Genomic DNA, 18,075 nt, shown 5'->3' on the forward strand with positions numbered 1-18,075 from the left:
TATCCTTAAACTATATCGAAAACTACGTTTTCACGTAACAGCTGTTACAGAAAGCTGTAGAAACGTGATGATAGCACGATTATCAAACGATCTTTCAAGATAGTGGAACCTTCGCAATCAATCTTATCAAGGAAGGGAAAATGTCTCAACGGTCCGTCCGTTACTCTTCGTTCCTTCGAGGCATCATCTTTCTGTTTCCCATATCTGACACCACACCCCCAATCTCTTTTCCTTTCCCTCAACTGCTTGGCGTAGCATCGTCAATGCGATTTCATCGTGACAGCGATCGTTTCCGTCCTGCCCCTTCGAGATCCTGTTTTGCACACGTAGCACGTTTTCTCCGCCCACCAAACCATGCCACTTTATACATTTTTCGTATCGCTTCGGTTTCGCGTCGTTTCTCCCTCTTTCCTTCTCTCTCTCTCTCTCTCTCTCTCTCTCTCTTTCTTTCTCTCTCTCTCTCTCTCTTTCTCTCACTCTCACTATTTTTATCGTACTGACCACGAAATCTCATGTCTCCTTTTAAATCTGCCCTCGGTGATATATTGTTACTATCAATAATAGTCCGATATTTTAGAAAAGAACAATCACGAAAGTTCGGGTCACGTTTCTTTTTCGAAATTCGAACTTCATTAACTATTCTCTCAATGTTCTCAAACTGTTATCGTATAGGTCAACGGCATCTCTGACAATTTTAATAACTAGTTTAAGCTATCGAATAAACGAGCAATGTACGCACGACTTCTCGCATAAAAAGGTTTCATCTACGTGTCCCATTTAATTAGAAATTAAGAGTTTTAATCAGGAAACTTAGTGAGCCGAGTCGGCTCATATTTTCGCACCGATTTTCGGCAACCTCCATTCCCGCAATATTATCACCACCGGCGCAGCCAGAGAACCCGCCTTGTACCGGCTAACGTAGCCGCATCGTTCATCGCAAGCAGCAACCTCATATCGTTTTAACTTGCCAACTAATTTTATGAAAATTCCCTTGGCTCTCCATATCATCCGATCGTCACTGCACGTGCTCGAATCCTCTCCCCTCTCTACATAACGTTATCGTATATTTCCGCGATACTCGAAAAACTTCTATTAAATCCTCTCGAGGTGTTCGTTATTACGTACGTCGACACCAGACAAAAAAAAAAAAAGATTACGCTGGTATTGTTCCAGTAAAAACTATCGGAAAATCTTTGATATACGAAAAAAACAGATTCAATCTTACGATCAAAATACGTATTAACGCGTAAAACATGATATTACCCATTATTAAAGTTACATAATTTTCATAGATATTTATATTCTCTTCAAGTCTCTTAACGTTCCTCACTCACGATATATTGCCATATTTTTTTTCATGCGAGACTAATTATGATGAAAAATAAAATGAATCTAAGAAGAAAAACTGACGTTTGAAACGCAAAATTCGATAAAATTCGTAACAAAGAGACTGTCGCGTACAAAATACGTGCCCAGTAAAATGCGTTCGCTCGATATTTATTTACTCGATTTACTTTCTTGCAGGTCATGAAATCTCGAACACTACTTATCCTTCCTAACGTAACTTAATACTCTTGTGCACGGAATAAAGCAGTAAATTATGGCATTTGGGACATTTATGGGTCCGTTGTTTCGCCGGTAACGATCAGCCACCCTTAAAGTATTTCGTGACGTACATTACTTACATATTTCTATCTACTTACAATTAGTCAATCCATTTACATCGTTCGAGAATCACCTTTGTGATTTAACTTCTTAAACGACATTTAATATATTTTTCTTGATTATGAAATTAACATTTGCGATTAATTATAATTTAAATGGACGACGCGTGAGAAAACAATAAAAGAAAACAAATACGACGTTTTCTCGTCGAACTATCATACATATTTCTATTTTTATGAAGAGAGATGGCATGTTATGGTATCGTTTAAAAGAATAAAAAACAAAATAAGCATAGAGTGCGAAAAGAAATGTCGAAGATATTGGAAAAAAAAAATAATTTAAAAAAGTTTGTCATAGCCGTGTTCATTAAAATTTTAAACTTGTGAAAGAAAGAAACATGAGAGATCATTTTTAGACAATTATACGTACTGTACGTCTTACACGAACAACCATTCAACTAATACGACCACTTAATGCTTTGCCGCACTGGAGGAGTGTTTTTTAAATCGTAGGTGACTTTGGTACTCTCTATGGTAGCATACTTTTGCCACTACCAAGTAAACCGTGTAAAATAAAGTTTTATACCTTTCCTCTCTCTCTCTCTCTCTCTCTCTCTCTCTCTCTCTCTTTCTCTTTCATTCTTCATTCATTGATATATATTAGTCGCCTTTTCTTCTGTTTTACGTGATTCATACGTCTGAACATAATAATGTAAACTTTATACGCAAGAAATTATCAAAGTACGATAAATTATCTCGAAGAAATAAATCACAATCGTTTACTTTATCTTAATCGATTACTATTTTAACAGAATTACTAATACATATAATATTAATCATCATTATTAAATCATTATTATCCTCGAAGTCGTTTAAACAAAAATACATTTCAATTTCGTGATAAAACTTTCTTCCAGAATAACACCTGTATTTTGTTTTTACACTCTTCTCTCTTGTTTTCTTTATTTTTCTCTTATTCTCTTTCTTTCTCTCTATTGAGATCCTCCGTGGAGCTGAAAAAGCCTTCCAATGTTCCCACGCAAGTTATTCACGAATACCGAGCAAAGAATGCATACGATAGATGAACGAACTTCGTAGGAAAGTTTGGCAATGTTACTCGAATAGACAAGTGGTTCTTCTTTCTTTGAGAAAGTTATACCTGATTGAAATATCTTCTTTTTTTTCTCTCTCTCTCTCTTCTTGTCTATATAAAAACAATCTCAAAATGTCGATATTGACTTTAAATAGAGCAAAATATAACACGTAAGAAGAGAGAAATATTCTTTCTTATGATTTATACCGGTTTCAAAGTCAATTAATTTAACGATACTATGATAATCCTTTATAATGATCTTTTATAAATAATTTACATCGGATGAAACATAAAATAGAAAAATAATAAATTTTTATTACATTCTTGTTGAAATCTGTAACGAAGATGAAGAATAGGTTGTAAAAATTTTATGAACCGGTTTATATAAAACCAATCTCATATTATTGGCCGAAACATATCTCCCTCCAATATACGGAAACTCTAACACAGATCAATGAGAGAAATTCATTTTCTATTTATAAAAAAAAAAAACTTTCCTTTCGATTGGAAAACCCAATGATCGGATCGTTAAATATATGTACATCATTCGATAGAAATATTTCGATTAATCAAACACATCACGTATTGTATAAGATTCGATATAGTTTTTTTTGTTTATTTTTTCACAAATAATATTATGAAAAAAAATAAGTGTATACAATTCTCTAAGATACATTAACTACAGACGATTTTAATTCGAGTATAGATCATTTGAACGCAATCAAAGAAACGTAATCATCGGAATAAGAATAAGAGAGAAACTCTAGTAAGGGCTGGTTGTTGATCGAAGGGCGTCTTTCTTGAAGCAAGTATCATCGGAATAAAACACGATGACGCATGTAAGCCCGAAAAAAAGAGAACGCTTTGCGTTCGAGCAACCACGAGCCCTTTTTAATAATTCATTGAACTACACCATCGTTCCATTGCGTAGACATGTTTCTATACGTACAAAGAAAAAATATTCCGCGAATGCGTAAACTCTCAAATACATTTTCTCCCTCACCTAGAAAATTTATGAGTTTTAAGTTCTTCGCATCGTTACCTTTTTCTACTATACATATCATCTTATATTTGGATATTTTCAAGAATATAAAAAATCTCTATGTTTTTTCAACTATATCTTCGTATTGTTCATTACCTTCGTACATTCAATCATTTGAAAATTACCATCGTTGAAGATAGAATACAAAAGGAAAACCATTGCGACACGTTGATCACGGAAAAGCTTGAATATTTTTATGTGCAAAGGGACACTCGTGAAGCGAACTAACTATAGAAGCGCTCTCGGTCCGTTTTTCATTCCGGCCCCTTTTTTTACTCGTTGGTCGCCCCTGATTTTGGTCGCTTTACTTTCTCTCTCTCTCTCTCTCTCTCTCTCTCTCTCTCTCTCTCTCTCTCTCTGCCGATCTTTGGCGTTGAACCATGGCTGGACATTGAGCTTCTACCATCGCTAATGAACTCTATTGAAATGAACCGTCCAACCGATAGTAATTAGCGTTTTCTCTCTCTTTCTCTCTCTCTCCCTCTCTCTCTCTCTCTCTCTCTTTCTTTCTTTCTGTCTCTCTTTCTCTCATGCAACTATTTGTCGTTTATATCTTTTTTCCTTCTCAAGCTGACACTTTTCTTCCTCTTTGCAATTCGATAAAGAGGTCGCAATTATATTTCTAACGTACGTACAATATAACACATAACAGAATGACTGATAGATGATACGACTGATTAGAACGTTCATAATTAGATGTGATTATTATTTGATGAACAAGTTTAAAGAGAAATATATATATATATAGAGAGAGAGAGAGAGAGAGAGAGAGAGAGAGATACAGTCATTTTAAACGTCAATCTCTAAACTATCGGGTCATTTCACGAAGAGCCAAGCTAGCTGCTAATCAAGCATGAATCTAATATCTACATAAAATTAATTCAAACTGATATTCGCTTGTACGAACAAATTGAATTTTGTGATGTAATAATAGAGCAATGAACGAACCATTCCTGTCTTTTTGTCGGCCACACACCTTCTACGTCCCCTTTATTCTTGATCTGTTTCTCTTTGTAGTCTGACAAGACTATATTACGTTCGCTATTATAGTAGGTATATTACCTGCTGGAATTCAGAGAAAATTATCATTAGTATCGCGCTCGTAGACGCGTCGTTAAACTATACGCCGGCAGGTTCGCTTACCATTTTGAAATTATTCTCTCCCTTTTCCCTTTCCCAACCTCGTCACGCCTTTCATCTCGTCCATCCAAATTTTATTGTACGCGCGCACTTCGTACAAGAAAACGACATTATATATAATAGTGTAGCGCGCATACTTCTTTCCCATTAAATCGTCGGAGTATAATATAAAATAGACCGTTACGAGTGTTTATTCATCGTTGAAAATAGGATCTTTCTAAATAAACCACTCATTCATCGATATCATATAACTGATAACAAATATTTATTATCAATCGAAAATCGGCGTGAAATATACCAAACAAATTTATCCGGAGTTTCGAATATACAGGAAACATCAAAGTTACAAACTAGTATCCGTATTATATTTTTATACCTTTTCATTCCTTTCACTAAGTTTGATTAATTTCAATATCACAAAGTGACTATATCCCTGCAAAATATATACTGTACATTAGAATATCATATAATAGATAATATATTTGTAAAGTGAAAAATATTGAAATTTTATATCTATATAAATAAATACAATTCTATTCAATATTTCTTTACATCGATATTTACAACTCAATATTGTAATATAATGTTTAAGATTCCCTAATGGAATAAAGTCGAGATGAAATACATGGATAAAAAGAAAAATGAATGTAATTAATAAAAGTTCTAATTTTATATATAAAAAAAATATATACGTATACGTAATGAGGTGTGCTCCTTTTAAACAAGATACTTTTAAATAATACACGTGAGACGGTGCAATAGAGAATTCAGTCGTCATCAGATGGTGACTATAGGCTTCAAAGCGACACGCTTTTGAAAGATATCGAGGGACACGCGAACTCAAAGAACTGTCGTTAGTGAAAAATCATGATCTTGCATGTACACGCAGACTGAGCAGAGAGCAGGTGCATTCGATATGATGTATCGCTATAGAAGCGCTATTTATACGGCTTTAAGTGGTAATTAAATGGAGATGGAGCTAGCCGCGTTAATACGTTCAAAATCGATACTGAATGCGCGCCTATAATTCCGCAATATTTGATATACCATTTTATTATTGTTAATACATTGAACAATAAATCAAAACGATTATATGGTAAAAGAAATTTACAAAAAGAAACTGCGATTATCTTTTACGAAATCGTTTTGCATCGTTTCTCAAATCACTGCGGATTAAATCACAGTATTTAAAGTATTTAATTGCATCATACAAATCGTTATATTAATTACATTTGTCGGCTGATATTTGAATAAATGCGAGAAAAATATTTCACTCCGTTCTTGTCGCGCGCGAAAATCCAATTTCGCTAATTGCCCGATTATTCTGCTGTTCTACTTTTCAAATGAACAAGTGCGTTTATAAAAACGCGTGAATTAACGCTAGATCTGTCGTTAAGTAAAATCTCTGTCGTTAGTAAAAATAATTTATTATAAAATATAGCATTATAAAAATTGTGTTATCAATCGAAGGATAGTTTCGATAATAGCGATTGGAAAGATTTGATAACTTTTGTTATATTATCGCTTTGTTATTAATTACCTACTTACCTCAATTATTAATATTACAAATATATCTACTCGCTGAAATATAAATATTTAAACGTTAACTAATATTAGATCAATATGTTTATTTAACGTAATTATATATGCAAGATACATTTTGCGATCGTATTAATAAATAATTCCGTCGTAATGTGTTTATAAATGAAAATATCTATTCTTTATATTTATTTGAGAAATTTATGATTATGATTTGAAGGTTAAATTCCATAAGGAATAATATTTTGAGATAGAAGGTGCAAAGCGAGAAGGTTATAAAGGCATATAATTCATATACAAATCCAATTATTGTAACGGGCAGCTAAAGCCTTCCAGCTTTACGCTTTGAAATAAGTTACAACATCTTCCGATTCTGATTCAAGGGAATAGGATTTCCATTAAGCTTTAATAGGTCATTTTCACGAATTCACATACCTCCAGTTTACGAAAATTTCAAGGAACAATTCTCCGTAATATGGGTAGGCATATACATATGTACTGTATATGGTTATATATTTAAAGGATAGACAAGTGCATATGAAAGATGCATTTACCAATTTACAATAAGGGGAATTAACCATCAGTATTTTCTAATTAGACCACTGAAATATTATTTAACAGTGCGGAATAATTATCGTCGATAATATTATACAAAAATTTCATGAATTTAAATATATTTTATGCGAGATATAAAAGTTGGATATATAAAACAAAGTTCGAAATAGAAAAGAAAAAATATTTTCGTGGCGATTTAATATTTTGCTCAAACGACTCCGCGTTTCTTCGTTTCTGACCGAGTAGTTGCTCCGAGCTTTTTGGAAGTCGTTCGCAAACTTGACATGCATGCACATACAACCTACGTACAAAAAGACAGAGGCATTCGTGTACAGCTGTGTATAAACGACGGAACGTCTACGGCAGCCAAAGCCGCGAGCGTTTTAATTTACTCTTCCGCAAGGCCACGTTCCTACTAACGTCAGGTCTTTTTCTAAAAGTGTGCATATTCGTATGTTTCTGCGTGTACTTTTTCATTGGAGCGAATGTGCGAGATTATAATGGTCGGAAGCACTAAAGAAAATTAAGTAGTTATTTTGTCTTTGTGATGATAATAACGAATATCTTTCTTTACCTTTTTCTAAAAAGTAACTTATTAATTAAAAAAAACATGCGTCATGATCAAAAATGAAAGAAATAAAAAAGGATATGTTTTTTCTTTTTTTCTTTTTTCTTTTTTTTTTTTTTTTTTTTTTTTTTTTTTTTTTTTTTTTTTTTTTGTAAAAAGGCATCGACACGAATGAGACTATATGTAGCTATACGTATATAGTATAGAATGGATTTTTTGATTTGCCATATCTTTAAATGAAACTCAATACGACGTGGCGTATCTCGTAATAAGTGAGCTACTCGATGAGCTATCAGATTTTTTGCTAATTTTTTAAAGCTTCCATTACTATAGCAAATCGAATAATTAAAATACCCAAATAATTATTCACAATGAAATCAATTACGGAGTTAATTGCCACTTGAGTCCATTATATTACATACGCATTCATGCACACGCAACCCAGACGAATTAATCATCGCATAAGAATATATGATCCATGATAATACATTATTGATCGTTCGATAAATATTATCAAATTAGAAATAATTTGATAAGCTTATTTTAAAATAAACATTTTATTTTAGATATCGAACCGACGTTTCGTTCGTCGTCGGTTGGTATGCCATTAGGTGATAACGCTTTATCGACAGACTCGAGTAATTAACGACTATCCGGTCTATGGCTCGGACTTTTGTAGATGGTTATTTCGTGCGGTCTATCTACATCTTAGAACGTTATGACCTTTACGACCATGGTATCGTTAGCTATCCCGTAAATCAAAGTCCCGACAGGTAGCATCGTCTAAGGAAGTAAACGTAGTCTTGTTATACGAAAGAAAAAGTTGAGGCAAGGAAGTCCCTTATCTTTTACCTCTTAAAGTGAATCAAGAGATTATTACTTTATGAAAGGCAAACAAAATAAATTCTACAAAAAAGTATGAATATAAAAATTAAATAAGAGAGACAAATATATTCGACTTAATTAAATTAACATTTACAGAAATGACGAATATGTTAAAAATTTTTATCACAATTAAAATAATTTACAAACTATATTGGGAACTTGCTAAAACAATTTTCGAAACTATTGAAATTTTATATTTCTAATTGCAAATATTTCTATATTTTAAAAACCCTATATTTGGAATCAAGAGATCCGACGAATTTATAATATATTAATATCAAAACTGGTTTGATATTAATCAAATCGCTGAAATCAACATATAAATATTACGTTTGAGAGAAAATAATTTTGTTCAAAATCAAATTCAAGAATCAAACATTACACACACACACACACACACACACACACACACACATATACATAACGAAATGTTATAAATCTAAAATAGTTAAAGAGCAAATCGATAAATCTACTAATCCAATTTTACTGACAACTTAATAAGAGAGTCGACACGAACAGGAAGCTGTCTTTTTCCTTTGGTCTTTATCGGTCTTCAGAAAATTGTCCTCCATCGTTCGATACATTAATCTTTCCTGTGTCAACGTCTGGTATACAACTTTAAAGGAACTAACGATCCTCTTGCTTTCAACACAATAACCTACGTGTTTCATAATAACGAACGCCGCAAGCTGTGAACGGTTGTGCATTAATTCGTTATCAGCCGATTAACCGTAACAATGAACTACATTTGAGTTAAGTGAAATATCGATAATGATATTAGAAATTATCGGAGTTTTTATTTTATCGAAAAAAAAAAAAAAAAAAAAAAAAAAAAAAATAAAAGAAATAAACAATTTAAAACAATGTCAGAAATAAATATAAGTATATTCGTTTATTGCTAATCGTATTTGTGATATATTTACAAATAAAAGGAAGGATCGAAAGGTTAAGAAGATATTTCGTATTGAGCGAAAAGAGAGACAGAGAGAGAGAGAGGGAGGGGGGAGAGAGAGAGTTTGGTCGTAATATATTCAACGGCTGATCAAGGCGACTTTAAGTTTTTAAAATCGCCATAAGTAACGTTAGATAAGAACGCGTGAAGTTCCTAACTATATTCCAGAACAACGACCGAGAAGGCGAATAAAGCGTGAGGAGTGGAAAGTAGTGGTAAGAAGGAGAAAGAAAGGAGAGGAAGAAAAAAGAGCTTCAACTTTTTGCAAATGGACCAAGTTCTTGCGAATTGCCCGAGATCGTTTTAACAAATAATACGAAAGCGTACTTCCAAGTTTCGTTGGAGCGAGTATTAAAGGAGATAACGTTTGATGTCGAACGTACTCTAAGCATCTAAAAACTGTTGGCCCTTTTCTTCGCACTTTTTTTACTCTCTTTTCTTCTTTACTTTTTTCTTCTTCTTCTTCTTTTTTTTTCTTCTTTTTTTTTTCTTCTTTTTTTTTTCTTTTTCTTTTTATTAAACGAAAAAGTATGTATCCTCTTACAAAAAGGATTACCCAGTACGAAACTATTTACCGATTTAAACATCCTATAAATCTTTCCTTCTAGTTCAACGGAGATTTTACTTAAGGACCGTTCGCCCTCTGCTCCCTCAAAATTTATCGCTTTATTTAAAACCTTGCACGGCCGAATACCCTGGGCCACTAGGAACGCGCTTAATTTTGCACCTTTCTAACTATTTACCGTTTTCTTGCACGCCAAGGCCTACAAAAAAGAACTATCCACCGTCGCCTTTATTATTTCGGTCAAACCGATGCATCTCGATACACGAAGGAGCTATTACTGTCGGTATAACGAACCTATTAAGAGCAATGATAACATGATAAAAAATTACTATTTTTAGAAGAGTACTCATGTAAATTCATTCTTTCGTTAAAGATTCAAATCCTCGAAACTGATTTAGCCCGTACGATAATTTCATAAATATTTACGAGCTTTTCGATGGTGAATGGAATCGAAGCGACTAGTTTTATTGTTTCAACTATCGAACATTTTATTATTCTTGTCGAAAATGCAAAAATACGGAGTTTTGTATTTATTATATTATATTTGTATAATCGTTTGAAATGATGGCATCATAAACAAGAGGTAAACTATTACAAAGATGCTTTATACATTTAACCTTTACTTCCGTTTTGATTTCTGAACTGTACAAATTTATGAATGTACTAGATATAATATCTTAATTATTAACAATTCACATAGACAAGAAATACTCTACGTGCTCTTTTAGCCTGTTGAAGAATGAAACTTTGTAGCGCAATTAACGCCATTTACGTTGGAGATGGTTCCAAATTGGTGGTACATAGTCGTAATTGCGGGAACGTTAATTACCTATGCGGAAACCAGCACGGTTAGAAAATCGAATATTACGCTAGCCGTTGTTCGTGGCAACACCGAATTGAGAATCTTTACGAGTTCCTAGGCGACAGTAAAAATTGTCGTAGTCTTCTAATCCATCCGTAGTCATCCAACGAGTACGAATGAAAGGAGCGATGTCATAAAACCGGGCCCGAGGCAACGAATTTGGGCCCCGTGCCAATCCTTACACGTATCCTTCCTCATATCGGAGGAGAATTGCTTTTTAACGATTCCATGCTATGGCCGAGAAAGAGATTGGTCGAATATTCATCTTGCTCGCATATGCGAATCATTGAGCTAGACGGTCGTAATTTTGACAACATCGTAGAATATTAAATGCGTTGTTCCTAACAATTCCATAATTTCAATTCATATTCGTGATATCGAAGAATTTAATTCAATTCGAAATCATCTCTTATTGCTTCTTGTGATTCTCATGAAAAAAAGAAAAAAAAAAAAAAGAAAAAAAAAAGACGGGAAACAAAGATTCGAGAATTATTGATTTTATACGTGCGTCATTGATAGCGATCGTTTGATCCTGGTGACGTCGTTCTTTGTTAGGAGAAAAAAAAAATTATAGATTTAAAAAGATCGATCATAAACGGGCACGCACAAATGGACGAATTTTTAGTTGACTATAATATTTTGGCACATAAACCGGTAGCCGTGAATAGCCACGTAATGTACACGCTTTCGTTCAATGTACCAGCTAGCGATAGAAAACCTTATATTTCAGTATCGTCATTAAATGAAAAGCGAATGGATTCTTTCGATTGTCTCGCGTCATTTGGCTTTTTACTACCCTTGCTTAACGGTCTCTCCTATCGGACGTAGATAGAGATACCCAACTCCATCGACAGCGACAGCTTTTCGCTCGGATAATTCGTTATTTCATCGCTCCGTATTTCGCTTCCGCACAGCTAGCCTTTTCTTTTATCGTATTACGAAAAGAAACGATATACGGATATTCAAGAGAGATCTCTCTCGGTAGTAAAAATTCAGCCGGGACAATCTTTCTTCGAGCAAAATCTCGAGAATTAAAGAAACGTTATATCGACTTCCTGAAGTTTATGAAAAAAAAAAGAAAAAAAAAAAAAAAAAAAAAAAAAAAAAAAAAGAAAAAAGTAAGTAGAAAATTTCTCGCAATTTAAAAGGAAAAAGATAGAATTCAAAATATATGTTTTAATAGAAAATTGATAATACATTATCGTCGATTCAATTACATTTCAAACAAATCCGAAGAATATTTCTCATGTTATCCCACTTATAATGTCCTTCTGTCCACCAGATATTCAAACGAATAAGAAAATAAAAAGAAAAATGGCTAAAAAGAAACGAAAGAGAAAATACTTACGCAACATTGCAAATTCAAAAGAAAACGTATCATCCTTCTTAACGGGCGAGCAATCAAAAGGACATTCGTCCGAGGGTTATGTTCGTAACATACCATCGAAGAGGTTACTATAGGACGATTCACTGCCTCTCGACTGCACTCGTTTCGCCTTCCTTTTCTTTCTTCCATCTGTTTGACATAACCATCTCTTTTTCTTGGATTTATTCACACATGGGAAAACTCTTTGAGTGACCACATGCGGTTCTACGTTTTCGTCTCTTTGAAGGAAAAACACATCTTTTTATAAAAGTTTCTTTTTCGCAAGAGGCAATGAGAGGAAGAAGCGGAAAGGATAAAAAGCGAGGAAGAGTGAAAGAAGGATCGAAGGTAAAGCTGTGCCAGCATAAAAGGTAAATGTCACGCGAACGTAATTTATTTACGCGGCTCGAAGAGGTGATGGATATGTCGGTAGCGATAGGAGATTCCACGATAACTCGAATCAATCGATATCGCTTGGCTCGAAGGGACAATGACATCGTTGCGTTATTTTAGCTACACTCTGGATATTAGTAAGGAATATTAGTGCTGGAAATTTTATTTCACCCATATTAAATGATGAGGGGATTCAGCTTTAATTCGATTCATCAATGATATTACTACGAACGAATACATTAATTTGTCTCTTCAAAGATTACCAGTTTTCATACGAATCCCAAGGGTACATATTTTCTACGCGAGTCATCGAAGAGAGCACGTAGCGTGTACGAGCGCACGTGTCTCTCTTATTGTTAGCCGCTAGCTCTTCGTTGTGGTTTCTCCCAGAAAGGGAGAAAAAGGGAGACATAATAAAACCCTTTATGTGATCCCGTATCCCTCGTGCAAAAGACACTGAAGGCAAACCCCCCGTTCTAGTTTTTGTCCTCGGCTTAAGCTATATCTCTCCTTAGCTTCTTACTCGCGTGACTCCTCCTCAGACATAATAAAGCCCACCCTCGCAGCCTTGCTTTCTTCTTCTTCTTCTTCTTCTTCTTCTTCTTCTTCTTCTTCTTCTTCTTCTTCGACATAACTGTTACTACGTCCCTTCTAACGTAGCACAGTTTTTCTTTTTACAGCTTTCTTCCTTTTTTTTCTTTTCAATGGGGTTCGTTTCCCTTAACGACAAGAAAGATGACAATCATGAAACAGCATCGCTACTTTGGCACAAATTCGAACGATTTATTGTCGTGATCTTAAGAAACTGCGTCGTTCATAAAATAATATGAATTAATAGAAACACATTGTCACTCACGATTCTAAATCATACGTCACTAAGAGCGCTATTTAATTATAAAATAATAATTCTTAAAACGAACTTTAATAAGGACGTAAAGCTTTCTATCTAATTTTCAATTAATTTTTTAATTTCATGGAACTAGTTTTAACATCAGATTATATAGTTTTCGACATACTTAACGTTTATACATTCGGTAAGATGTTTCTTCTATGAAGGTTCAAAGTCGATTGCCTCGTTACGTCTTAACACGTCGATCGATTGCTTTCTATTTTTTTGTTTTGATAAATTCGGGGAATTAGCTTCCCATGTAAATATTGTCTCAAGGAGACTATCCCAAACAAAGAACATCTATTCAAGAAAGAGATAAGAAATCTCTTACAATATATATATATATATAGAAATGAGTGAGAGAATAGATAGCGGAATGGGAGAGAGAGAGAGCAAAAGAAAGAGAGAAGTGTAAACGAGGCAAAACAAATAACAGATAAGTCTTGAAAGACGACGAATGTCGACAAAGCGAAAAGACTACCAGTCGAAGTAGTTGAGTGTTAGCTGTTAAACGTTTCTAATACTTTATCATCTATCTATATATCTTTATTTCTTTTACTTAAATCAACAGTTATATATATGTACGTAAGTCTGAATTTCCTTCTCTCTCTCTCTCTCTCTCTCTATATATATATATATATATATATATATATATATATACACCACGCATACATATATATTTCCTTTTTCCTTCTCATTCCATGTACTATGATAGGAAGTCGCAGAAACGGACAGATGGTCGACCAGTTAAAAAGTGAAAGAAGATATGGGATACATAGAAATGAGAAAAAAAGTGCAAAAGACACTTTTCAGAGTGGATACTAGAAAGATCACGGATAAGCTGCACTTTTGGAAAAAACCTTGTACCCGGAAATGACATGGCGAAAGAACTCAGAGATATCTACGCTCTCGTTAGCCGAGCTTGATTGCACGTTGTTCCCAAAGAGCGTATTCGAAACAGATAGCTCTCGACTTTCGTGTGCTCTCCATTGCAATATCGAACAACATAAGAACGTCAAAACCCTATGCAAAATAAGGTAATACTATTAATCAACGAAATGAAAAATTTTTAGTATAATATTAGGAAGAATATAAAATAATTATTGGCACAGTCGTTATTATCGTAAGAATATATATATATATACATAAATTATTATAATATAATAGAACAAACTTTTCAAATAAAAAAATATATAAACATCTCAGACGTTGAAACTACAAAAAAAAATAGAATAGCGTCGATGAATCAGTCTCCTCACGGAAAGTTAAGAACTTGCATAAATATATCCTAACATGTATTATCCATGCATGACGTCAAATTGATCAGCACATCCACGAACGTTCTTTCACGATCATATATACGTAAATGTTCGGTCAAGGAACGGTCATGGTACGATTGTATATAAATGAACTTTAAAATGTCTATTTAAAATAAGAATTAATTGATAGATCGAACGAAAGATGATAAAGATAAAAGACTATATTTTCGTACATTATTATTTTATTAAATTAATTTTAATTATTATTGATCATTATATTTTATCTGTGATTGAGCGAATTCGTCTAAAGATCACGATGGTTAAAATTGCGAGTATATTTTAATAACTAATATAACGAAGTATAACGCGAACGTTAAAACAAAATCATTTTCTCGATAACATATAGATAAGAAGTCTAAAACGAAACGAGCATGCGAAGTTAATGACGTTAACCAGTGGGATAAAAAAGAAAAAAAAATGGAGAAAGGTAGCAAGAAGTTTTGTGACGTGTGTCAAACGCAAGTTACGTCGCGTCGGGTTAAAACGAAAAACGATCTCAAAAGTCTCGAGAATGAGGAAAAGAGGGAAAACATGGACATTTCGTGAGAAAAGATAAAAACGTGTGGCTCGTGTATATGCCTGGCACTTGCAGCAACATAGCCAATAATCGTCTTGCCGGCAGTGATCATAACGATTATGGTGTAAGAGTGCTTGTTGAACGAGCGTAACATTATTATAAAAGAGCCAAGATGTAACTGTAGCAAACGGAAAGCTCGACTTTCTGGGGAAACAAACGACGTGAACGTTTCGCGATGAAAGTACTTTCTGAAAATCGTTCCCAACATAGCGAACAACCATTAGCGCGATTATGTCACCAAGAAATAAGCCGAATATGTGAACCCGCTAGGTTATTTATGAAACGTTTTAACGAGTTACACCGAAAGATCGTAATATTTTTTTTTTTTTTTTTTACAAAACTCTTTTATTTTCTCTTAACGAAACTTTAACAATACTTTAATAAAAACTATGAAAATCTCGTGAGATCGTTATCTCCTCGTCTATTTATATTTCACTAAAAGGATATATTTCGTCAGGTTCTACCAACGTCAATTTCTTTATTACTATTCGAAAATATGTTTCTTCCTATCGGAAAAAGTGCAATCCTTTCTCTCTCGTCTCTTCCAGTACATCTAATTTAAGCAACATTATTAGCCTGTTCAGAAAAAGAGAAGAGTTATTATACCTAAATTGTCTATATATTGTAACTGTAAACAAAATCTTTTGTTCCAGCCAAGTTACGGCTTCTAAAATACAATGGAAAGTACAGAAAGGTGACTAGGTATTCTACTCTAAGATAATAGATGCTTTGTCGGTAGTGGTAGTCAAGACGTACAATATTTGATAACAGGAAGGTTTAATACCACTTGTCTCGGTGGTAACTTCATTAAGTAAAATCGTAGGCGTTCGTGAATTCAATTACAATAGCAATATCAAGGAAACTATAGCAACATTTGGTAATAATACATATGAGATGACATGAACTTCGATGACAAGCTTTTTGTTAGTTTCGTCGATACGATCGTCTTCCGAAAGAAACTTTACGATGTCGAAATAAAATGTTGCATCTTGTCCGAGAGATATCATCAATGTTGCTTACTTCCCTATTTCAAAGTACTTCCTACACAAGAGTTTGGATTAGAAATTGTGAGTATAACGCTATTTGCTGCAGTAGAAAGGTCGGAGTACCGTAAAGCAGCGTAACGTTCACCGGCAGTACTCAACGAAGAAAGGAGAAGTACATTCTGGAAGAAACGAATGACCTTCGAATGTTCACGAGGACTCTCCAATTTCCTACTATTCACGTACCGACGAGAACTTCGCTCAAAGATCTCCACCCATAGGAGAATAAGGTTCATCCTGTTCGTCTACCATCTTTATATTGCTCCTTTTTATATCTACATATATTTTCTCCGTTAAATTGTTAAAAAAAAAAAAAAAAAAAAAAAAAAAAAAAAAAAAAGTAGTATTTTTCAAAAATGCTGAGAAGAAAACATTGACGTTTTTTTTTTTTTTTTTTTTTTTTTCTTGTGAAACCATTGATTAATAAGATTAGAAGATTGTCTTCGAAAGAACAATACGAAGTTAAGAATTAGTATTTTGATTTTAATGAAATTTAAAATCTTTCAAATTTTGTTAGGATAGTGCTTCCATTTTCATTGAAAGTTATAACGTATAAACGTTTTTTTTTTGTTTTTTTTTTTTTGTTTTTTTTTTGTAATAATGATTTTGTAAGAAATTTTCAAAGATCGTGTCGAAAAAGTTTTGATTTTAACCAGCATAATAACCGTATATATATATATTATCGAGCGAATTCAGGAAATCTGGATTTACTTAAAAGATTCATTCATGTCTATCAGTAATCTTTTATTAAACGTTAATCTTTACAAGATAGACGGGAAGCGTACGTTAATATATCCTATGCTGTCTTCTTTTCAAGAAAGACAAATCGATATGTAAGTATAAAAGATCGGTGTGTCGGCCTTTGATAAAACAAATCGTCGTTATCGTGAGCATTCGTTTCATCCGCATACATATCTTTTTCATCCTTCGTGAGACATCGCCAATGGATCAGCCAAGTAGCAAATAATAGATATATAAATCGACGCTGCCAAACTGAATAATTTGTCTGTATCTAGCGAGCACAAACACTCACCTTTCAGCCCGTCTATTTTCTATGTAGAAGAAACGTTTTCAAACGTATAGTGATGCGTACTATCCCACAGTCTCGTCTTTCACACACCACCTACAAGTTCAAGCTTGCACCTTCCCTTTGACCGTTCACCTCAGAATACCTCGATCCATTCCTCCTGCTGGTTTGATTATTCTTCGATCCTCCTATATGCGAAACCACAAGTCTCGTTTTCTTCTTCTCCTTCTTTCTCTCTCTCTCTTTCTCTCTCTCTTTCTCTCTCTTTCTCTCTCTCTCTCTCTCTCTGTCTCTCTCCTTCTGTCTTTCTTTTTCTAGCCCGCGCGCGGGCGCGCGTACACCTGAGTCAACTCGACTCACAATGTTGACTTAGACATAGAGTGTTACTACTGAAAATATTGACACGAAGCAAGTGACGCGCAAACCAATTTCGCCCGTTCTCTATTCTCTTCCTAAACTTTTCCTTCTTCTTTTATCAGTAAGAAAAGTCGCAATACTTCATGGTGCTATAATATTAAGTACATCAGTGACAAGAGGACTATCGGAAACGATCATTTAAACGAATGATTTATCAACATTACTATATCTTTATTGCT

The 18,075-nt window shown here is 33.8% G+C and overlaps 1 protein-coding gene and 1 long non-coding RNA gene across 6 annotated transcripts in view; one reads left to right on the top strand and one right to left on the bottom strand.

Moving 5' to 3' along the window:
• LOC124951238 (nephrin-like) overlaps positions 1-18,075 on the top strand; it is a 282,614-nt gene that overhangs the window by 153,578 nt on the left and 110,961 nt on the right. Inside the window, exons 1-2 of one of the 5 annotated variants that reach the window (XM_047499304.1) lie at positions 13,972-14,098; positions 14,229-14,550. The exons of 3 other annotated variants lie outside the window; for them this stretch is intronic. In XM_047499304.1, coding sequence (XP_047355260.1) covers positions 14,387-14,550 — 164 coding nt within the window. In that variant the 5' untranslated portion in view covers positions 13,972-14,098; positions 14,229-14,386. Of the gene's footprint in view, positions 1-13,971; positions 14,099-14,228; positions 14,551-18,075 lie in introns of those variants that run through there. One more of the 5 variants, XM_047499302.1, reaches the window with a different exon arrangement.
• Positions 12,022-13,732, bottom strand: LOC124951255. The gene is made up of 2 exons (XR_007101567.1): positions 13,641-13,732; positions 12,022-13,343 (listed from the first exon to the last, which is right to left on the bottom strand). It is a non-coding gene; the product is annotated as an uncharacterized LOC124951255 (long non-coding RNA).

Source organism: Vespa velutina, chromosome 8, assembly GCF_912470025.1.
Source record: "Vespa velutina chromosome 8, iVesVel2.1, whole genome shotgun sequence".
Lineage (NCBI taxonomy): Eukaryota > Metazoa > Arthropoda > Insecta > Hymenoptera > Vespidae > Vespa > Vespa velutina.